Source organism: Rana temporaria, chromosome 2 (genome assembly GCF_905171775.1).
Source record: "Rana temporaria chromosome 2, aRanTem1.1, whole genome shotgun sequence".
Lineage (NCBI taxonomy): Eukaryota > Metazoa > Chordata > Amphibia > Anura > Ranidae > Rana > Rana temporaria.
Window position 1 is genome coordinate 203,643,003 of NC_053490.1, and position 25,162 is coordinate 203,668,164.

General features: G+C 35.9%; 1 protein-coding gene across 3 annotated transcripts in view; it reads right to left on the reverse strand.

Annotated features, from left to right (window-relative positions):
• SHOX (short stature homeobox) overlaps positions 1-20,680 on the reverse strand; it is a 61,985-nt gene extending 41,305 nt beyond the window's left edge. The window contains exons 1-2 of one of the 3 annotated variants that reach the window (XM_040336269.1): positions 20,210-20,675; positions 15,273-15,481 (exon numbers count right to left, since the gene is read on the reverse strand). In XM_040336269.1, coding sequence (XP_040192203.1) covers positions 15,273-15,481; positions 20,210-20,477 — 477 coding nt within the window. In that variant the 5' untranslated portion in view covers positions 20,478-20,675. Of the gene's footprint in view, positions 1-15,272; positions 15,482-20,209 lie in introns of all 3 variants that reach the window. The other 2 variants (XM_040336268.1, XM_040336270.1) reach the window with 2 other exon arrangements.
• Positions 20,681-25,162: the final 4,482 nt, after the last annotated feature.

The window sequence follows — 25,162 nt, forward strand, 5'->3', positions numbered from 1 at the left end:
TAGTTTGTAGGGAGTTTGTAGGGAGACATCAGGGGTCTTTTAGACCCCTGATGCCTCCCCTGCCTTCCAAGGTATCTGATCAAACACAGATTTGTTTCATCAGCTGCTTCCCTGGCAGTAATGGCCTGGGAAAGACAGCTCTGAAATCGAAAGTGATGAAATCCTTGTTGTTTCTGGCTTCATTCATCGCAGAATAGATCTGGAATGAATGTCTCTCCATTTGGTCTGTGGGCAGCCAACGAAACCTGCGGTCCTGGGAAGGTGGGCACTATAAAAATTATCACTGTTACAAGTAAATCTGAACACTGGTACCCGTAAACAGTACCAGGATGGTACCCAGAATGGGTGAGCCTGAAAATGATGGCAGGTGCCAATGGGGATTTGGGAGGGTCTTGTAGCACTGTAAAAATGATCACAAGTAAAGCTCAACACTGGCACCAAAGGCCATGCAGCTGCAGCCATGATCCTGGTATAATCACCTATTTATGCATTGCAATTATTGCGCAGGCTATGGATGTTAGTGCTTTTAAGCTAGCAAAAGGAAAGCTGTGTTCAATTTGAATACTCAAGTAATTTGCAGGGGTATTTATTAAAAACACTAACTGATTGTATGAATGAAGTAAATACAGTTTTACTAAACTAATTGTCTCTATATTAATGAACAACAACCTCCAATGTATAGTATATATTACTGAATTTCAACAGCAATTGAAAGAATGATTGTAACTTTAAAACAAATGTTCTATCTTGCCTACCCTCCTAATCAAACTTGGTAAATATTATATAGACCTCTAATACAGACAGTGATCTGATGAGGAGGCAGGGAAGTATTGCACAGGTGTAGAGATTAATGGTCATACTTTATTATGCTCAGAACAGCCATTAGTCTCTATATCTGTACACTGACCATATGCATCAGCTTAGTAGACAGTCAGAAAGTAGGTCTGAGGGGAAAGAAACACCCTCTTCAGGTGCAGAGCACTTAGACTACATACATATTTTGTCCCTGTTCTCCTTACATTTCAAACTCCATTCTAGAAATCTGCCTGGAGTCTTGCTTTTCACATTGCGTTGTACCTGGACCAAAGAAAAACAAATACAAAAATGGCTATGTTGACATTGACTTTGGGATAACATTTTAAATTGAATCTGGATACCGGCAGAGTTAGAGGTACAGTAAAAATCTACTCAATATATTCCTGGAAGCTACAGTAAAGCTACAGTAAACCTGGAAAGCGAAAGTCATTAAAATGCTGCTTGACTATAAAATTGAGAAAATGTAGCTTATAATATAATCATTAAAAATATAATATGGATAGTTAAGCAAAAATGTAAAACTGGATAATTGCTGACAGCCTCAAAATGTGTCTTTCAGAGACAATACTTATTCATGTAATAACTGACTGACGTTGGTTATGTATTATGGTGGTAAGTGAACAGTCAGCAACATTTGTCAAAGAAACTGATGGTCTCTATGTCAATTGCACTTCTCTCTCTGTAACTCTGTAGATGGTTACTTCTAGTGGCATTGAACAATACTGAACAGCTGCTGAACCACATATGTGGAAATATTTTAAAGCAATTCCCAGGGGGTTTTATTTATTTATTTTTTGATTGCGTAGTGTGGGGTTAGAACCCGTCAGGTTTTTGTTGTTATAAGGGAGATGTACCCAAATTCCAATGAATCTTAGCAGTAGAGAGGAAAAGCATACAGAGAGATTCTCAAACATCTGGGAAAAATTGACAGAATTTAAAGAAACTAGGAAATATGCAGAGATATGGGCAGAGTAGGTAATGAGGGGAGGCAGAAGGGTGGAGAGTCAAGAAGAAGAGGAATCACAATAAAGAAAGAAGAGGGATGTAAGGGGGGGGGTAGGAGGGGGGGGTTAAAGGGGATATGGGCTGAATGTATATTAGATAGATGTGATCATGTATTTAAAAAAATGTTCTGAAAATCAAATAAAGTTTACCATATTTCCCCGGTATATAAGGCGACCGGGCGTATAAGACGACCCCCTAATTTTCGGTAAAAGTAGCGTTCGTAATGGAGATAGCACATTCGTCACACTGTAACAGACTGAAAAGCGTGAATCGTCTCTCACCAAACTTTTTCTAACACACGGCAACACAAGATTAGCAAAAGCAGCCCCAAGGGTGGCGCCAATGCAATAGAACTTCCCCTTTATAGTGCCGTCGTACTTGTTGTACGTCACCGCGTTTGAGAACGACGAGATTTTGTCTTGACAGTGTGTACGCAAAGAAAGCTTGTCAAGATTCTCGACAAGCCTGACAAGGAACTCGTCGAGGAAAACAATGTTTCTTTTACGACGAGATTCTCGGTTGTGTGTACGAGGCCATACTTTGGAGAGATTTCTTATTACTTAAGATGTGTTTACCCTGCACCTTTAAATTTCCAAACTTCTGTCACAAAAGCTTTCATCTAAATATTCTCCTTGACAGCCACAAAAGATATAAATCCACTTTATGTGCACTAAAAGCTTCCAAAGTCCAGTTATTACCTTGTAAAGTAAGCAGTGACATCAATACTGTGCTACAGAGCATGTGCAGGGAGCATAGCTATGGAAGTGTCCCAGCAGACTCCACCCACTACATCTTGTCTGCAGGAAACTACAGGAAGGGTGTATATAAAACCAGTCACCTGTACAAGGAGATAGAGCAGCAGCTACTGGTCTTTATTACAGGAAGCTCCTGTACGTAGGTAACATTTTAAACTAGGATTATTGCGCAGATCTGCAAATAATACATGAAGGACACCAAGATTCAAGTAATAATACACATTCCTCAAGTATTTAGAAAATATTTGCATATCCTGGCTTTAAATGCAATGATCTGTAGATTAGTCACAAGAAGCATATGGGTTAGCTACTGAGGCTACCCTACCTAACTCATTTATTGTGTTAGCAGCAATGGCCTCAGTAGTATACTGTTTTCAGTGAGCAGGCCAACTGCAGTAAAGCACAATCAATCTCTCAGCACTGTTAAATCAGAAGCTGTGTCTGCATATGTATGAAATTAAAAATGTATACATAGAAGCACTCTTTTTTTATAATAACTTACATCAATAAGACTAATTACATCAAACTGATCTTTTGTACATGTATATCTGCAAAATCAAAATCACCCCTCCACTGCAGGCTCTATCAGTTGTAATGTGTGTATTTGCACCACTGCCAGTGATTCTTTTAATGCTGCTTGTAGATCGCCACAAATGCCCAGTTTTCTGATTCACAATGTGAGCCTGAGTTATCTAACATGGGGGGTGTGGAATGTATGGTCTTGTTTAGATTTACTGTACATGTGAAAGAGAATGGCATGCTGGAAAATATTCTTATCTCTATCTGGTAATGTTTTAACCACTTCAATACAGTGCATTTTCACCCCCTTCCTGCCCAGGCCAATTTTTAGTTTTCAGCGCTGTCGCACTGTGAATGACAATTGCAACACTGTACCCAAATGTCACCTCTGCGGTTCTTATTTTTTGTGCTATAAACAAAAGAAGAGTGATAGGTTTGAATAAAACACAATATTTTTTACTTTTTGCTATAATAAATATCCCAATTAAAAAAAAAATCCTCAGTTTAGGCCAATATATATTCTTCTACATATTTTTGGTAAAAAAATCACAATAAGTGTATATTGATTGCTTTGCGCAAAAGTTATAGCGTCTACAAAATACGAGATATATTTATGGCTTATTTTTTTATTAGTAATGATGGTTAACCTGCGATTTTTATCATGACTGTGACCTTGCGGCGGACATATCGGACACTTTTGACACTATTTTGGGACCATTCACATTTATACAGCGATCAGTACTATAAAAATTCACTGATTACTGTGTAAATGTCACTGGCAGGGAAGGGGTTAACACTAGGGGGCGATTAAGGGGTTAAATGTGTTACCTAGGGAGTGATTCTAACTGTAGGGGGAGGGGACTCACAAGGGGAGGAGACATATTGGTGTTCCTCTGTACTGGGAACACACCATCGGTCTCCTCTCACCTTACAGGATGTGGATCTGTGTGTTTATACACAGAGATCCATGTCCCCGCTCTATTACAGGCAATCGCGGGGGCCCGGAGGACATCGCGGATGCCAGGCACGCGCACCGCTCCCAAGTGACGCGGCGGGCACGCACACCTCTAGGCGGCCTGCGGACATCATATGACTATGGCTGGGATGGGAAGTGGTTAAAAACCTTGCTGTTATATGTGCAGTAAATGGGGGCAGCCTAATTCTCTCAGTATACTGCATAGTTATCAGACTGAGAGTAATTGTAAATGCAATTGGCTAAACAGGTGCATAGTTAGAGCGAGGCAATAATGAAAAACAGTTTTAGGGTGGCAATGAACATACATACACTGCAGAATAATGAAAGCTACACAAACATGGATGTTTCACAGGAATGCATAAATCCTGTATAATAATAATAATAATAATAATAATAATAAAAACAATAATAATATACCTGTCTCAAAAGGGACCCATGTGGCTGCATGGCATACTTTCTATAAGATTCTATAACCAAAGAAAGTCAAACTGAAAATCACTAATTCGGTTAAACAGCTCAGAACACAGCTACTTGTGGTTATCTTCATAAACAGTGTCCCCTCTTATTGAAGTCTGGGGTAGCTCTGGTAACAAAAGAAAACCGCTTGTGGGCAGGGCCAGAAGTAGGGTGCCCAATGTAAGGAAGCAGCGCACACAGCGTCTACGAAGAGTCAATGTTTTTTGTATTTAGAAGTATGCAGGCTGAAGACTAAGGCTCCATTCACACTTGCGCAACTTGTCATGCAACTTTGGACATCAAAGTCTCATGACAAGTCATTCCCCATGTTTTCCAATGATAACCATTCATATATGTGTGACTTAAAGTTTCGGTAACTTCAAAGCAGTTCATGCACTACTTTGGTCTGACTTTCATGCAACTTGAGAGCCATATACTTCAATGTTAACCCTCAAAAGTTGCATGAAAGTCATACCTGAATGTTATACAATGCAACAGTGGTGCAAAAGTTGTCCATTATCACTGCTCAAAGACAAAGTCATATCCAAATTGCACCCATCCAAAGTTGCATCAAAGTTGTGCTCCAAACTCGGCACAACTTTGGAGTTGTACAAGGGTGAATGGAGCCTAACATACATGATTGTCGAGCACAGTAGTTAGCACTAGTATAATCACTGATGGCAACAGGTAGAGAACACTTGCAGTACAGTACAGCACCACTTGCAATAACAGGCATGATAAAACTTGCTGCAATAGGCACAGTAACTCTTTTGGTAACAGGTGCAATTCACTTCCAGTAACAGGCACAATAATGGTTCTCTATAGACTGCTTGCGCAGTTCTAAATGGCACAGGTGAAGATAAATGGTGCAGGTAAGTTGGCTTGAACCAGAATGTCACAGCACCAGAGCAGAGCTAGGCAGAAATATACTGTACATTATATCACTGCACAGGCAAGGCCTACTTTACCAGAATTGGCTGACTGGCAGGGCATAATGCACTGGAAGCCCAAAGAGGAGATTGGAAGGTCTGCATTAGCAACCATGGAGACCAGTGTCTTGAGGGTGTGTAGCAATATGCCTACACTTGTGCTCCTCACAGTGGAAGCTTTTCCTAGCACTCAATCTCCCTCCCTGACAGAGCCCTCCACTAACCACTCGCAAAATTAGCACCATACCTCAGCTGGACCCTCTAGATAAAAGGGCTGCAACAACAAAGATGGCCAGGGAAGGTCACCAGGGATCAAAGTGTCCTATCAGAGAGCCTCTCTCCCCATGACTCCTACAGAGGCTGCAGAGGAAAAACATCCATCCAAGTCTCCTCTCTCACATAAACATAGCAGAACACACCACCTGCTGGATGGAGTAGGAAATACACCTGACAAAAGTTTCAAGGCCCAGGTAAAAAGGACCACACCACTGAAACTGGAGTACTCTAGTAGCAATTAGAGAGGTGCTCCCCACAGTAGTTGGGCCTTTCAGAGAAGCTGAACACTATTTGCCTCTGACTCTGCTGCCCACTTGCCAGTTCTGACAATGGAGGGCCTCTCACCTAGCTGTAGATAACTTACTTAGTTAACTCTGCCTCATCAGGAGTGGCTTCTCTGAGCCGCTGAAGGAGGGAAATTAAGAAACTTTTTCTCACTGAGCATGTCCAAATTAATTGTTTAAAACAGTAAAGATTGTTAACTTAGTGTAGTAAATAATGTGAACCTTTTTATACTCAACCATTTGCAATAGAAATACAAAAAAATAAACGTTGCTTGTAAAACTGGGTGAATAAAGTGAACACGTATTCCCCTTATTCAATAAGTTCAATAAACATTTACTTTGCTAAGTGAACATTCCATAATATTTTAGTAAATCAAGAACAGGCCTACTTATCTTTAGAAATGTATGCACTCTCTAACTGGCTGATATCTTATTTCAAAAATTGCAGGGAGGCCGTGGTTGCCACTTTGCCAGGAAATGCAGATCTCCCTCTAGTGGTTAACCTGGGAATGTCTATATAGCATGGAATACATCATACTTTTCCATTAAATGCTAAATAATTAATGACAAACATTTACAGTGATACTATAACACTAAGGATGCCAGGGTTATCTCTTTCATCCCCTTCAGAAAACTCTGCACAAAACCATTTGAGATCTACATTAAAACCACTATATAATATTTTAAAGTTGTCAATCTCCAAGAAGGGAGCTCAAACATGGTTCACTAATTAGACAAAGTAGTACATTTCCACAGTGTTTGTCAGCATTCAAATTAATTTAAATTCATGAATGGAGCTATTTTGAGTCGTTATCTGCAGGGTCTAAGCACAGAGCAACTCTCTGTCCTCCCAGGCAAGTTCTGCTATAAAGCCTTACATTTAAATAACAGGTGTACTTAGCAAATACACTGTGTACTACCTTAAAAGCCCGCTCATGTAACATAATAAATTGCCTGGTAATATTTAAGATGCTTTAATAAAAATGTATTAAATTAATGTATTAAATTAAATTATATATATAGACTATTTTTTTCCAGCCTACATTGTTAAACGTGTGTACTATCACCTTCCCAGTGGAAACATTTCAAATGAATCTGTTACCTATGCTTGGACAATACAAAGTTGCAAATTTCCCCTGAGTTTGCCTGTTCCCAAATGAATGCTACAGTACTTTATAAAATGTAGTCTGGGAACAGCCATGTTAAATAAATCTCTGTGGCACCCATGGCTTAGAACTGAATCAAGAGGTGCAATGCCCTACAGGTCTTTTGCAGCTGATAGTTAGAGAGATTTAAATAAATTAAAGGAATTCAAATGATTAATTTTCTATTGCTGACTAGTTGGCAATGGCATTATGACTTTACACCAAAAGTAGTTTTTGAAGTGTGTGAATATGCACTACAATACCATGGTCCTGGATTACATTTTGACACATATATATATATATATATATATATATATATATATATATATATATATATATATATATATATATATATATATATATATATATATATATATATATATATATATATCATAACTATTGAGTTTTGCCACCAACTTTTTAGTGCAAGAACCTTACAAGCATAGCATTATTATTATACAAGATTTATATAGCACCACCGGTTTGCACAGCACTTTACAACAGACATCACAGCTACAATATAGTTCAATACAGGAGGAATCAGAGGGCCCTGCTCATTAAAGCTTACAATCTAAGGCTGGCCAACACATTAAACAATTTTCTTGTACAAATTTCCTTTAGAATTGACCAAAATCATATAATATGAGGTCAACCCTAAACACTTTCAATGTGTATGCAATTAGGAAGGCCCTTGCACTACATAGTTGAAGGAAATTTTTAAAGGAAATTGAGTAAGAAGATTGCATAACGTATGGCCAGCTTAAGAGGGAGGGTATATCCAGCCATGTGGACCCTGATATTATATAGCTCTTACTAACTAAAAGGATATGGTGTACTTAGCCTGTAAGGAGCTTTAGCACAAAGGAGTACAGTAATATAGCATATTAGGGAATTAAGTAAAAAAAATGTATATGTGTATATATATATATATATATATATATATATATATATATATATATATATATATATATATATATATACATATATATATATATATATATATATATATATACTCTCACACTTGTTTAATAACCGTATGTATATTACTTGATTCTCTAATATGCTATATTTTTTGCACTCCTTTGTGCTAACGCTCTTTATAATATATATATATATATATATATATATATATATATATATATATATATATATATATATATATATAAATATATATATATATATATATATATATATATATATATATATATATATATAAATATATATATATATATATATATATATATATATATATATATATATATATATATATATATATATATATATATATATATATATATATATATATATATATTCTACTTTCCCTAGCAGTGGTAGATGGTATAGTCTATTTTTACAAAGCAAGGCTATTTAGTACAGTGTGACTTTATTACATTCTCTTCAAAAGCTGGATCAGTTGGAGGGAACCCTTCTAGGTATCAGATGTGTGCACTGGTTCTCTGATCTGTAACTTCTCTCGTATGAAGCAGCTCAGTGTTATCTTAGAGGTCTTTATATCAGCCTTTCCCAGAGTGCAGGGTAACAAAAGTCATCCCTACAGTCAAGAGGAGAGCTCAGCAACTACCCATGGATCCAGAGTTCTCCAATGTGCTACACCAAAATTCTCAGATTTTCTATAACATGCACAAGATGGTATTTAATATTGTCACCATTGCCTACCAGCACTAAAACATCTATATCTCCATTCTAATATAAGATGGCAACATTATTTTTTTCTCTGCACACACATCCCTTGTAAAGCCATTTCCAGATTTTAGGGGGAATATTGGGGATCAATGAGTAGCAAAAGTGTAATCTACTTCGCAGTACTTAGAAAAAGTTTCTACAGCCATTAAAAGTGCAGTAATGTAAACATGGGTCGTGCAATTGCCTGTCAAATGACTCCCTGTTTAATTATTACTAGCTGCACTTTCTACATTGCATTTCCCTTCAAGCTTTATTCAATTGCCTTAATGACGGTCATTTACAAGGCAGTAATTAGTGAGAAGAGAGTCGAGAGGCATTTATCACTGTGCTCTCAGTAATGTCACACTGTGCTCTCTGGATGTGCCTGCATGTCCTGCACATTCTACTCTTACTTTACATGGTGCTGGAACCTCAGTGTAAAAAGAGGCTCCGTGTAGATGACATAATTATTGCCAGCTGTCATTTATTTTAAAGGACGATCTCAGGTTAGAAATATTTATTTCTGCTAAGCTGATACAGTCTAAGAAAAAAAATAAAATCATCTTGCAATCTGTCATTGGCTTTAGATGTCAAGTAGCCTTAATCATGCATTTCAATAAAAAATAAAAAAATAAATCATTTTAAAATTGAAGGTGTCATTTTAGGCTGATTCAGCAAATTTGACATGGAAATGAGATTTGAAGATTGTTCATCATAACAAACTACTACCCCCCCCCCCACCCTTCACCCCACTACATTTTAATCCAAGGAATATTTTAGAAGGCTGCTGGTCCTGAAAATCTGTGTATTGTGGATGTAGTTGTTGTGAACAAAGAGAAGTGCATATGTGCAATCAGTGTGTAATGTGATTTGAGCTGGTGTCATCTCTTGGATAGCTCCTGGCGCATTAGCTAGGGACCTCTGCAAATAGGGAGGCTGCAGAAATAAGGAGATTTTCTCCATGGGAGACATCAAATGAAGGGGAAAAAAACAGCTTATGATAAATAAAAGTGATAAATTAGCCAGTAGGTTAAGCAATAACGAATCAGTGTGTGGCGATTTGCAACCAGTTCCAATTAGACAGGAATACTCCAAGTAAAGCTTAGCATACTGTTTTAGACAGTTATTTCTTCATTAAGCATCACTCAATGATTCCTTTCACAAATACCCTAATCTGATTTCCTTTTGATTTCCATTAGAGACAGTGAATAATGACATTTAATTTAGCTGTGCACCCTAAACCAAGAGATATTCCTTGTAATTGAATTACTGCCTGCTCCTCACCGTGGTCTCATAACTTTCAATTATAACCCTGACAGCTGGGTGGTATGGGGTTCCAGGACACGCTAAAAATAAAAGGTTAATAAGGACCAGCAAGACATAGGAGCATCAATTTATTTACAGCAAATTTCTACTCTAAATTGAAACTGGATCTTCTAACAACAAGGACAGGGTGTGCTGATAGAATGGCTTTTACTACAAGCCAGCGAGTATTAAAATGCCCCTGTGACTTCTACTCCTGTATCTAAACACCTCTCCTTTATTTTCATTTGTAATATTATTTTTTTCCATTCTTCTTTTTTTTTTCATAATTTGCTTCATTTTTTTAATATATCAAAGCACTCACTTTTGTTTCCTTTTTTTTTTTCTTGCCATTCCCTCCACCTGAATCAATATAGATTTTTTTTTGGTAGAGAATATGATTTTGTGCAGCTTTGAACATCCTGTTAAGGTGCTGCTCTCTAATAAAGTACTAAGAGGAGGCAGTGCAGAATTCCATTACAAGTCTTTTTTTTTTTTTATAGAAACAGTACATCAAGGTACAATGAGATATTACAGCTCTAGAACGTGAGAACTGGCAATGACATAAAAGTTGATATCCCCTTTAGCTAAATAAAAAAATATTTATTTTTCTATTTTGTATTCATTTGGGTTAAGACAGTCAGATCAATCCTTCACGTGAACTGAGCCTAGCACAAACATGCTCTGAACTGTGCTGGGACCCTATAATCCCACACTTTACTTAGGACAGGGGGAAGTGTTTAGTATGGGAATGCTTATGTACAAAATATGACATTAGAATGACTTTGTTCTCAGGCCTGGGGAAAGAAGAAACAAAACTGCCGGGAATACGATGCATGGTCAGTTAAAGTAATAACAGTATATGCAGCAAGTACTGAGGACTGTGTGGTCACTGTGTAGGACAATGATAAAGCAAGTACTGAGGATTTTGTCATCACTGTGTAGGACAACAATTAAAAACATCAAGTGCTGAGGACTGTGTGGCCATTGTGTAGGACAACACAGCAAGTATTGAGGACTGTGTGGGCACTATATAGGTCAACGATATACCCATCAAGTACTGAGGACTGTGTGGTCACTAGATAGGTCAACAATATACCCATCAAGTACTGGGGACTGTGTGGTCACAGTGTAGGACAACAATATACCCATCAAGTACTGGGAACTGTGTGGTCACTAGATAGGTCAACAATATACCCATCAAGTACTGGGGACTGTGTGGTCACTAGATAGGTCAACAATATACCCATCAAGTACTGGGGACTGTGTGGTCACAGTGTAGGACAACAATAAAGCAAGTACTGAGGGATTTGATGTCACTGTTTAGGACAACCATAAAGCAAGTACTGAGGACGTTGTAGTCATTCTGTAGGGCTACAATATTAAATTCAAGTACTGAGAACAGTGTGTGACCATAGGACAACAACACAGAGGACTGTGTGGTCACTGTGTAGGACAACAATATAAACATCCAGTACTGAGTACTGTGTGATCAATGTGTAGGACAACAACACAGAACAAATAATGATGACTGTGTGGTCACTGTGTGGGACAACAATATAAACACCCAGTACTGAGGACTGTGTGACCAATGTGTAGGACAACTACACAGAACAAATTGTGATGACTGTACAGTCACTGTGGACAACAATATAAACATCAAGTACTGAGGACTGTGTGGCCATTGTGTAGGACAAAAACACAGAACAAATAGTGAGGGAGGACTATGTGACCAATGTGTAAGAAAACAACACAGAACAAATAGTGAGGACTCTGTGGTCACTATGTAGGACAACAATATATACATCAAGTACTGAGGACTGTGTGGCCAATGTGTAGGACAAAAACACAGAAAAAATAGTGAGGTCTGGGTGACCATGTGTAGGACAACAACACAGAACAGATAGTGAGGACTGTGTGGTCACTGTGTAGGACAACAACACAGAGCAAATACTGAGGACTGTGTGCTCACTGTGTATAGGACAACAATATAAATATCAAGTACTGAGGACATTGTGTAGGACAACAACAAAGCAATTACTGAGGACTGTGTAGGACAGCAATATAAGCGTCAAGTACTGGGGACTGTGTGGTCACTGTGTAGGACAACGATATAAGCAGCAGGCACTGAGGACAGTGTGGTTATTATGTAAGACTACAATATAAGCAGCAGGTACTGAGAACTGTGCGGTCTCTGTGAAAAGCAGTACTATAGGCAATTGGGGCTGTAATCACTGTGTAAGACAATGTATGCAGCAAGTACTAGGGACTGTGTGGTCACTGTGTAAGATAATAGTAAATGCAGCAAGTACTGTAGACTGTATAAGGCGGTAATATATGCAGCAATATGGACCGCTCGCTCATTTTGTTTAAGGCAGAACATAAGCAGCAATTACTGGGGGACTGTGTGGTCAGCGTGTAAGGGAGCAATATAAGCACCCAGTAGTAGGGACAGTTCGGTCCCATAGCAGTATGAAAGTCAATGGGGACTTTGAGGTGCAGCACTGAGGACTGTGTGGTCACTGGGTAAGGTAGCCATATAAGTTAGGCAGCAAAGGCGACTGCATCATGGTCACTTTGTAGGGCAACAATAATAATCAGTACTGAGGGATTGTGTGGTCACATTATAAAGCAAAGATATAAGCAACATTGAGGACTGCGGGGTCACTTTGTAAGCCAGCAATATAAAACAGCAATATGGACTGTGGTCACTTTGTAAGCCAGCAATATAAAACAGCAATATGGACTGTGGTCACTTTGTAAGACTGAAACCCCACAAAGAAGAGATTATCACTACTATACAATAAACAATACAATAACCATTTCATACAGCAAGCAATGCAAAAAAGAAAAAAAAATCCCCAAATGTCAATATTTAGTTTCTTATTTTTTTCATACCGTCGCCACTTTTAGCAATCTAATTTACTTGTCTACTAGTCCGAGTGGAAACAAAAAATGATACAAGATTTCTCCCCATGCACCTCCATTGTACTCTCTATACTTGTGGCTCTGGCATTTCTGCATACAACTTTACATGCTTGAATTTGCACTTCGCTTTTAAATCGCAATTATTTCTAAGCTTTGACTTATTTTCTCTTTATCGATTGCTGCTGGGACAGGAAAACTTATGTCTAAATAGAGATTTAATTCAATGCGTCCTGTCATAAACGTTGAACGCTCAGCTAAAAGCTCGTAAATACGTTTTACTGACTAAATAATCATTTTCAGGATTGTGTTTCCAGCGCTTTCAAAGCAGCGAGTGAGCAGATGGGGTGGACTTGGATGTCATAAATCCATATGCCTGTCAAGTAGGTCAGCTGGGGCACCCTTACCCCCCGGCTCATGATAATCCAGCCCCAAAGCAGCCAAATAACCTTTAAAAGAGGCCTATTTTATTCGGTGGTGGCAACGACATAAGGTGGAAAATTGGGCTGAAAACTAATAGGGTTAGATGTGCATGTGGTGCCAAATTGTGCCTGGATAAAGCTCCATGGATGTGCACAACGTGGCCATGCTGATTGGATGCAAAATAGGCGTTTAGCTCCTCTATTCTATATATGTCAGTCCTGAGTATTAACAACAATAATTCATATAAATGATGATGATGAATATAATATTAATATTAATAATGATGATGATAATAGTAATAATAATATTAATGGTGATATTGATAATAATGATGATGAAGATTATTATGATAATAATAATAATAATAATAATAATAATAATAATAATAATAATAATAATAATAATATATATTTTTTAATAACAATAATAAATATTATGCTGATGATAACAATATTAATGATGATGATGATGCTGATAGAAATAATATTAATACTATTTTGATTATGTTGACGAAAATAATAATATTTTTTTATCTTTTATTATCATCATCACCACCATCATTATCGTCATTATCATCATTTTTTTATTATTATTATTATTATTATTATTATTATTATTATTATTATTATTATTACTACTAATTTTATTATTTCTTATTACTATCATCATAATCATTTTAATAATCATATTTCATATCATTGTTATTTCTATTAATATTATTGCATCATCATTATTACTACTATTATTATCATTAGAAATAAAAATATTATTAATAATAATAATAACAAATTGTTTTCTACGCTTTTTTTTATTTTACAAAATACTAGCTGAGGTTTACAGTAACATTTATTATTAATTGCATCATCATTATTACTACTATTATTATCATTAGAAATAATAATAGTAATAATAATAATAATAATAATAATAATAATAATAATAATAATAATAATAATAATAATAATAATAATATTGATAACAATTTATTTTCTATGTTTTTTTTTTTTTTTTTTTACAAAATACTAAATGAGGTTTACAGTAACATTTAATATTAATAGCATCATCATTATTATTACTATTATCATCATTAGAAATAATAATATTATTAATAATAATAACAAATTATTTTCTATGCTTTTTTTTTATTTTACAAAATACTAGCTGATGTTTACAGTGACATTTATTATTAATTGCATCGTTATTATAATTACTATTGTCATCATTAGAAATAATAATATTATTAATAATAATAACAAATTACTTTCTATGTTTTTTTTTTTTTTTTACAAAATACTAGCTGAGGTTTACAGTAACATTTATTATTAATAGCATCGTCATTATTATTACTATTATCATCATTAGAAATAATATTAATAATATTATTATTATAATAATAATAATAACAAATTATTTTCTATGCTTTTTTTTATTTTACAAAATACTAGCTGATGTTTACAGTGACATTTATTATTAATTGCATCGTTATTATAATTACTATTGTCATCATTAGAAATAATAATATTATTAATAATAATAACAAATTACTTTCTATGTTTTTTTTTTTTTTTACAAAATACTAGCTGAGGTTTACAGTAACATGTATTATTAATTGCATCATCATCATTATTATTATTATTACTATTATTATTATTATCATCATAAGAAATCAAAATAATAATAATAAATGTATTTTCTGTGCTTTTTTTTTACAAAATACTAGCTGAGGTCTAGAGTATCTAGCAGTTTTGTTCAGCACCTATAGAAGCGTTATCACCTACCTGCACCCTGGCCTCAGAGAGTCCCAGCCTTTGGCTCAGTTCTTCCCTCATAAAAGCATCAGGGTAGTGAGTCTCATCAAACAGTCTTTCAAGTTCATTTAACTGCTCCAATGTAAAATTCGTCCTGCTTCTCCTCTGTTTCAGCTTGGTTTGCCCATCCTCATCCTCGGATTTCACATCGTCCCTCTTGTCTTTGCACTCATAGATGCCTGCCAGAAAGTAAGTGAAAGGTGTCAGCATGTTATCAAAGCCTAGCTGGGGCCTCTGAGCTTCAGCAACAGTTATGGACTTAAATCCCCCTAATACTTCAAAGGACCTGTTCTTTGATATCTCTGCACCCCCCCTCCTCCTCCCCCCATTTGTGTTCACAATAACTAGCGAACCCTCTTTTGATAAATGACCTCATACATGATCTTCAATTAACAATTGTGTGTATTCTCATTTTTTATTCTTTTGCCCTAGCAAAAAAAAAAAAATCGATGCAATTTGATTTCCCTTCAGTAGGAAGAAGCCAGTAATCTTAATAATTACTCTTTATCCGCCATGTATTTCATGAACTAACCCGCTCTAGCAGATACCTTCTAATGTATTCTCAATCGATTTATATTAGTCCAAAAGCGGTGTAGAGAACACAGGCACAGAAATCAATTGGAGACACATCGAATGCAAATACAATGGGACCAAGGATTTGTATCTATTTAATATCATTTAATAATGATAATGAATCCAGTCAGTGGCCCTGCACACTCGGCTCAGTTGCTTCATTACACACAATAAATAGATTATCAGCAAATGTTACACTACCCACTCTCCTGGGTTTATAGAAGAACACTGGAGTCACTGTACAGCCAGAGCTTACACCTAACACACCTACAGTTCCTAGACACCTACAACATGCATTTCTTTACAAAGTACATTAATGACAGGAGTGCATGCAGAAAATCCTTAGGAAGACACAAATGCATAGACAATAGAACAGAATAAACTAAAAAAAGGGGCAATAGAATGGAACAGAAAATAATGTAATAATACAAAATAAAAACAGAACAGAGAAGAATAGAAAAAATAAAATAAAAATAGTGTACTCCCTATCCTATGTAGCAGCCATAGATTAACCTACTGACATGAATGTATATGTAGTGTGTTCTTTTGCACATATAGCACCAAAAGTTTAATTAGTTGACAATAAATAGTTATAAAGTTTTACAAATGGCAGCCAGAGATAAATTAGCTGACAGGAATGTATAAAGTGTATTTCTCTGCATGTAGCACCCATAGTTAAATGAATTGACAATGCATATATAGTTATATAGTTGTACATATGGCAGGCAGAAATAAATTAGCTGTGTATTCATGTGCACGTATATAGCACCCATTGTTAAATTAGTTGGCAATAAATGCATAGATTGTTAAGTGTATTCCTTTGCACATATAGCACCCATAGTTAAATTAATTGGCAATAAATGCATATAAAGTTATATAGTGGTACATATAGTGTATTCCTTTGCACATATAGAACCCATTGGTAAATTAATTGCCAATAAATGCATATAAAGTTATATAGTGGTACATATAGTGTATTCCTTTGCACACATAGCACCCATAGTTAAATTAATTGGCAATAAATGCAAATAAAGTTATATAGTGGTACATATAGTGTATTCCTTTGCACACATAGCACCCATAGTTAAATTAATTGGCAATAAATGCATATATAGTTATATAGTTGTACATATCTAGAGAAAAGCGTATTTCTTTGCACACATAGCACCTTTATTGGCAATAAATGCATAAAGTTATATAGTTGTATAAATGGCAGCCAGAGATAACTTAGCTGACATTATTAATGTATAGAGTATTTCTTTGCACATATAGCACCCATAGTTAAATTAATTGGCAATAAATGCATATATAGCTATATAGTTGTATATATCTAGAGATAAGTGTATTCCTTTTCACATATAGCACCCTTAGTTAAATCAATTGGCAATAAATGCATATATAGTTATATAGTTATGCAAATGGCAGCCAGAGATAAATTGGCTGACAGTAAAGCATATAGCACCCATAGTTAAAGTATTTGGCAATAAATGCATATATAGTAATATAGTTGTACGCATGGCAGCCAGAGATAAATGAGCTGACACTTATATATAGTTATAGTGAATCCTTTGGGGTAATTTGGTTGATGGTTTCAGAGCATTCCATTACACATCTAGCAGCAATGTCGTTGACATTTAACATATTAGTGCATTCCTTTGCACGTATAGCAGCCACAGATCAATTAGTTGACATGGATACAAAGTTATAGTGTATTCCACAGCATATATAGCAGCCATAGAACAATTAGTTGCCATTATGTAGTGATAGATTATAGTGTATTCATTTGCACATATAGCAGCCAGAGGTAAATTAGCTGACATTTAGTTTTAGTGTATTTCCCAGCACATGCAGCAACCACTTTAGCTGACATCAGCTGTGTATGTATATATATATATATATATATATATATATATATATATATATATATATATATATATATATATATATATATATATATATATATATATATATATATATTCCCAACTCCTTTAGTAAGTCAAGCTCTTTATTTTATATATATAGTTATAGTATATTTGATAGAATGTGTAGCAATCATGTATTCGGTAGTTTGAGGATAAAATGCCTCTCAGTAGGCTCGTCTGTCATTAACACAGAACTGTGCTGTACAGAATGCAGGGAACAGTCATGTGTAGCTTTTATCAATGATTCTTCAATCAACAAGGCAAGAAAGTGGCTCTGGAGGTGGTTAATGGAGCCTCAATTAGAAATATGATAGTCAAGTGTCAAGGCTTTCCCTTATAATTTATCTATAAACACTCACGCTGTTGCAGTACAAAACAGCATTTAGGCAGCCTTTTAAAATGTAGGTAAATATTTTAAAATATATGTATAATGTTTGATAGATAGATAGATAGATAGATAGATAGATAGATAGATAGATAGATAGATAGATAGATAGATAGATAGATAGATAGATAGATAGATAGATAGATAGATAGATAGATATTACAGACTGTTAGATGAGAAGCTAAATTCCAAATTGTAAAATTGCTCTTTATTGGAACCTCCTGCCAAAACTTCTCTCAGTTTGGTGTAATCCATTATATAAAATTAACTTTGCAAAGGTTGTAAAGAAAATGGGCGTGTAATTGTTTCCACGTGTTTATAGAGTCCGTGTACGCTGTTTTAATCATCTTATAATCCTTTTTTGTTCTTGCGGTCCACTTAAACTTTTTATTACATTTGCTGTTGGGGCTGTGAGTGTTAGAAGGCCACAGCAGACTTTTTTTTTTAAGGCACAATAGTGACTTAAAATATATATATATATATATATATATATATATATATATATATATATATATATATATATATATATATATATATATATATATATATATATATATATATTGTTAGAGTATTTCTAAAGTCGAAAAGGCCCACGTGTTGACATATGACAGGGTATTAAATATTAAATATATATTAGGGGATCTGTAGTTTTGCATGTTGCAAATGGTAACAGGATATTTATTTGTGTCGTGTGCTCATTGCTGGCAAGACAATAAACACTTGTTCGATCAATGTTAAAGCCTGCATGTGAAGGAGGAACATTGTGGTTTATAATAGCAGCAGGCAAAGAAGGGGATAATGCAGACAGCATTAAAAGGCTGATTTACTAAAGGAGTTGAAAATGAGCACCTAATAAATTGGATGGATATTCACTTTAAATACCTAATCACATGCATAATCATAGCAGATGACATAGGTCAACAAGAATTTGCTTTTCACATGATTGCATCATTATATGTTATTTTTATTTTATATATATATATATATATATATATATATATATATATATATATATATATATATATATATATATATATATATATATATATATATATATATATATATATATAAAATACAAATAACATACAATATATAATGTAGATTCGCAACTCCTTTAGTAAATCAAGCTCAATGCTCAATATAATAACATTCCTGTTTGTGTCCCCCAGCTCAGAGTAAAATAGAAAACCACTCATGTCCTCTTATCCTGCTCTCTCACTTGTCTTGTTTTTAATTTAGTTTCACCTTGAGTCACACCAGATGAAAACGTTTTGGGATTCCCCCCCCCCCACCCCCTAGTCGAGCCACATGTTTTGCAGGCTGGTTGCAATATGTCTTTTTTTTTCCAATGGAATAGTCCTGTTTGAAAGAAAGGACACCTGTTTGCCCGGGTCAGAAACGATTTAACCGATGTGGCCCTTGTGTCCGGCCACTTGATGGCTTTGATTGAGAGATAGAGGGACAACGTTGCTGTTTGATGTGAGTGAGTGCAGAATGGGTTGTCGCTGGGCCCCATTGAAAAAAAAAAAAAAAAAAAAAAAAACATTTCCTAACAATCACAATGTAACTTGTGCAAACTTTATTACACAGCTCAGCCTAGAATAAATGCCATGTCCCTTTTCTACATAACAAAGAAACACCAGCATAGGGCATAATGTTCCTCTCTTCTTTAAAAAAAAAAAAATCCTGAATTATTTCAAATAGTAAAAAAAAAAAGAAAGAAAGAAAAGCAATAGGCTAACAGACAACATGCATTACACAAAAACCAGATGTTCCTTAAAATTCAATGATCGGATGGAATTCATGGGCAGCCAGGAAGAATTAACCCATGTATAGGAGGGATAGAAGGACAAACATGCAACAATACAGCTGTTAAAAGCTGAATCAGTACAGATCGGTGTGGATATGGCTGGAACTTTTGCTGACCTCAACCAGAGCACAAGCAGCACTGATCCAGTCCAAGCAAGCAGGCAGGCAGGTAGGCAGGCAGTCAGGCAATCAAGCCTTGTCTCCATGCACATACTTACCTTCAGAAATCCTGCTGGTGCTGTAATCTTTGAGCTTGTCCTTGTCAATGTCTGTGTGCTCTTTGTAGAGATGGAGCGGGCAGTGATTGCTGTTCTCTGTAATGTCCTGGAGGTTGCTATCAGAGTTCCCCAGCTCCCTGGCCCGAGCCAAGCCCGTCTCCAAAACTTCCCTGTAGGTGATGGTCTCCTTCTTGCTGTTGCCACCGCCGCTGCTCTCCTTGCTTTTTTGGTCAAAAGATTTCGATACAAAAGCTGTAAGTTCTTCCATGGCTGCCCTGTGATCTTGTAGCACCTACCCACAGAGATCCACTCGTTTTTTTCAGTAGGAGATCTACACGTCCCCTGGAAGCTTTTTATTGTTTCTCCTTCCCTTTTTTTTTTTTTTTCACGACGAGGATGAACTGCATAGGGTTAGATCACTCCTGCTGTTATTTATGCCTTTCAATTTGAGATCACACTATTTATACATGGATAGTTCAGCCCAACCCCCCCTCCCAGCTCTCCCTGTCTCCAGCAATTACTGACTTCTCCACAGTTGCAGGCGGATTCCTAGCAGCTATCCCCCCCACCTCAGTCCAGCAATTGGCTTTCTTCTTATTTCATCACTGCTTGGCATCAGTGCACCTTGACTTTTGTATAGAAAACCAGCAACACACAACTAAAAATATAAAAATTATTCCTAAGGAAAAAAAAAAAAAGACAAATATGGAAACAGGGCTAATGCAAGCTAGCTGAATGTACAATGGCCAAAAGCAAAGTGCAAGAAAATACTATTTTGTCATTGTCAGAGCAAAAAGAAACTGGAGATCTTCACGATCGCCTTGTGTCATCTGTTTGTTAGTAAATAAATAACTACTGAAAGGGTGCATTTATGGTCAGATTTTTAGGCTGCTGCCTAGGAAACAGATTAGAAAATACATGTTTTAGGATACTCATCATGAACTTGGGCAGTATTATGACCACTGTTCTTCAATGAATTAATAAATGCTTTCAATGGACATTCCAGCCAGAACCAATACCAGTTTTGTTTCAGTTTTTGGACATGTGTATTATAGAGTGTGTTGGGTGCTAGAATTCTCCCATTTTGCTAGCAGACAACCTGAAATGCAGAGGCTGATTTACTAAAGGATCTGAGAATGCTCACACAAGTATGTGAAAATTCACTAAAAATTATTCGCCCATGCGAATAGCACAACTCTATTTCATCTGCACATCACTGGGTAATTAAAGTGAATATTCGCACAATCTGTGTGAATATGAATGTTGCCAGCTGACTTTTTTTGTGTGAATATGAATATTTCCAGCTCCTTAAGTAAATCAATTTGTGTGAATATGAACGGGTTGTGTAAATATGGATGTTCCCAGCTGCCTTTTGTGTGAATGTTCCCAGCTCCGTCATCCATTTGTGTGAATATGAATGTTGCCAGCTCCTTTTTGTGTGCATGTGAATGTTCCCAGCTCCTTTAGTACATCACTTTGTGTAAATATGAACGTTCCCAGCTCCTTTTTGTGTAAATATGGATGTTCCCAGCTCCCCTTTGTGTGAATGTTCCCAGCTCCTACATCCAATTGTGTGAATATGAATGTTGCCAGCTCCTTTTTTTGTGTGAATGTGAATGTTCCCAGCTCCTTTAGTACATCACTTTGTGTAAATATGAATGTTCCCAGCTCCTTTTTGTGTAAAGATGAATGTCCCTAGCTCCTTTTTGTGTGAATATGAATGTTCCCAGCTCCTTTTTATGTGAATATGCGAATGTTCCAAGTTCCTTTAGTACACCAATGTGTGTGAATATGAATGTTCCCAGCTCATTTAGGGAAACAATTTGTATGGATATGAATGTTCCAAGCTTTACTAAATCTATTTGTGTAAATAGGAATGTTCTAAGCTTCATTAGTAAATCAGACTAGCTCACACATCAACATATCCTCATTTACGTTGACTATGCAGCTACATTGATGAATCTAAAATAAAAGTTGAAATTAAAATAAAGAAAGAAAGAGAAACTGTAAATGATCCCCTACAAGTGTCTGCAGCGTTGAAAGTCATTTCATAGCGGGTTAGCTTTCCATGATTTCATCCTCGCCTTCATTATTTAATCACATTACATAATTAATTCCACCCAAAGCCTGCGTGAGATCGCTGTCAATGAGATGCTTGCCCATGCACTAGATGCAATTGTTTCCTTTCCAGGGGAAGTGTCTAATTGCAGTGCTCCTTTAACAATATACTTGGAGAACGTGTTCAATTAGGCAAATCCTGGAAAAAAAAGGCTCACACCAAAGTTTATAGGAATGCCAGGGCCTTACTTAGAGGATGGGTTGCAGAACAACCACTCAGCTCATGGATGTAGCCGCCAGCCTTCACCATCATGCCACAATCTAAATCTATATTAGTTCTGATTTAAGAATGCGATCAGTGACCATTTTTGTTTTTTTAATTCCTGATTTGCTCCTATGTAAGAAACTTGTCTCAGGCAAATATCAAGAGACGTATCAGCCAACCCTGCTCTATTAAATTATGCGGTGGTAATATAGATTATAAATGAATGTCTACTGTAAATGTCAGTTTATCGTCAATATTAAAGCGAATTAACATATTTACAAGGCAAAAATAATTACAGCGAGCATTAACTCAAAATAGCATTAAGTTTGCAGTGGTACTGATGGATTGCTAGAATGGTGTCTAATGTGATCAGGGGCCTGGCTGGGGGAATAGCTTCACATCCTGCTTTATCCATATTTCAAAGGACATGATGGATTCAATGAATGCTATGTGACCGCAACATCTGCACTTGCAAACAATATTTCCCCTTGTAGTGTTGCTTTGCTCGGCTGAACAAGGTAAGGTACAAGGAGGACTGGGAATAGGCGACTCAAGAGTCATTGTGGCCATTGATCTCTTCTGTTCAGTCAATTTGTGCTAGGATTGAGTGCCGGTCTTGCCCAGGGTCTGGTCTCAAGTCCATGGGACTAGGTCACCCACCAAGGTGACATTAGATAGCCTTGATGATTGCAACAGACAGGCAGACGTTTCTATCCTCCCTACTGCTACCCGATTTACCTATAAACTATATCTATCTATATGTATATATATATATATATATATATATATATATATATATATATATATATATATATATATATATATATATATATATATATATATATATATATATATATATATATATATATATTATTATTATTATTATTTATATTATATATATATATATATATATATATATATATATATATATATATATATATATATATATATATATATATATATATATATATATATATATATATATATATAATTTGTATTATTATTTAATAATATTATTATTAGTAGTCTTATAAAAAGAGTCTCTACATGCTTTCTCCAAAATCAGCGCAAAATTATTATTTAGATGTACTACCATAGTGATCTCTTGACACATGGCTATATAATATTATAGTCGCTGCTATAACATTCAGCTTAGGTTCCCTATACTAGCTGCTTTCTTTATAGCGAATGTGTGTCTAATGTAATGTTATATGTGCCCACAGGTTATTTCCAAATTAAATATTACTATATATTAAACTGAATGTAAGCCCTAACAATAAATTTCTCTTTTTTTGCTCCCTTTTGGTTAGCTAAATTTACCATTGCAAGTCCCAAAAAAATCGCTGTTCATTTCTCTAGTAGTCTTATGAGCTGATATCTTCTTGCGCTCTCTGGGGTTGATTTTTTACTAAAGGCAAATAGGCTGCTCACTTTGCAAGGGTATTTGCCCCTGAGCTCAGTGAATGTGGTGACACTTTGCATAAAATATTCAATCACTCGCAAGGGGGAAAAAAAAAACAGCATGCTTGCATATAATTTTATGATGAAAGTCAGCTCATTCACTAAGCTTTGGGGCAAATTTCCTTGCAAAGTGCAACTTCCCTTGCAAAGTGCCTTTAATAACTCAACCCCCTGCCCCTGGAGTATTATACCCTGCTATAGGTGGACTACACACCTATCATGGAGAAGAGAGAGGTGCTATATGGTGCTAAGGAGTGTTATATGGTGCTAACTCACTCCCTGTCCTAGGGGGGATAACACTGGTTGTCACCCTATGACACAAAAATATGCCAGGTCAAAATAAAGGAAAAATGTGCAGGGGGGGGGGGATGAATGCAGCCACCAAATCTAACAGGTAAGCTGATATAAAGGATTTTACCCTTTAAAGTCTAATCTCCATATTTCATCCATCAGCTCCAGAGAGCATGCACAGACACGCATATTTAATAGAAGTTGACTTTTAATCAGTGGGATTGGAAGATGTGAATGCCAAGTGCACGCCTAGCTTTAATTCTTTCCAGTGATCAGAGGAACCGCTGTAATTATTATTTCTATACATTTATTTTTTGGAAAGAGCCCACGCCTGAGCATTGCTTAGAACATCACATGTATACATTAGAGTGTTGGGTTGGACATGACCCTGCTGCAGGGATGGATTAACCTCTGCAAAGAATGACAAGCTAAGAGAGAAGCTATACCGATATTGGGAGGTCAATGTGATCACCGACCTCCTAAAAATCTGAAAAATAGACAGAAACTCCTATAATATCTATAGAGATTATGAAGTCTGGTACCACTCTGTATTACCAATGGTGCTGAAGACAGAACGAGGGCAAAGGTTCTAAAAATACCCAGAGCCTTGTCAAAAGCCACAAGTAGTGCTCCACTTTCCCAAGAGACTGAGCAATATGGCAGCTTGCAATTGACATTGATAAGCATCAGGCAAAAGTGTGTCTCTACTAGAAGCTTCATCTCTCATCCATCGCCTATTAAACTCCACCCTGGCTTAGAGGAAGGCTCCCTATGCACTACCACTTAAATCCTATTAATCTTTATATAAAAGAGTTTATTAAATGTATCAGAGAGCCTTCAAGATTTTTTTATATATATATATATATATATATATATAT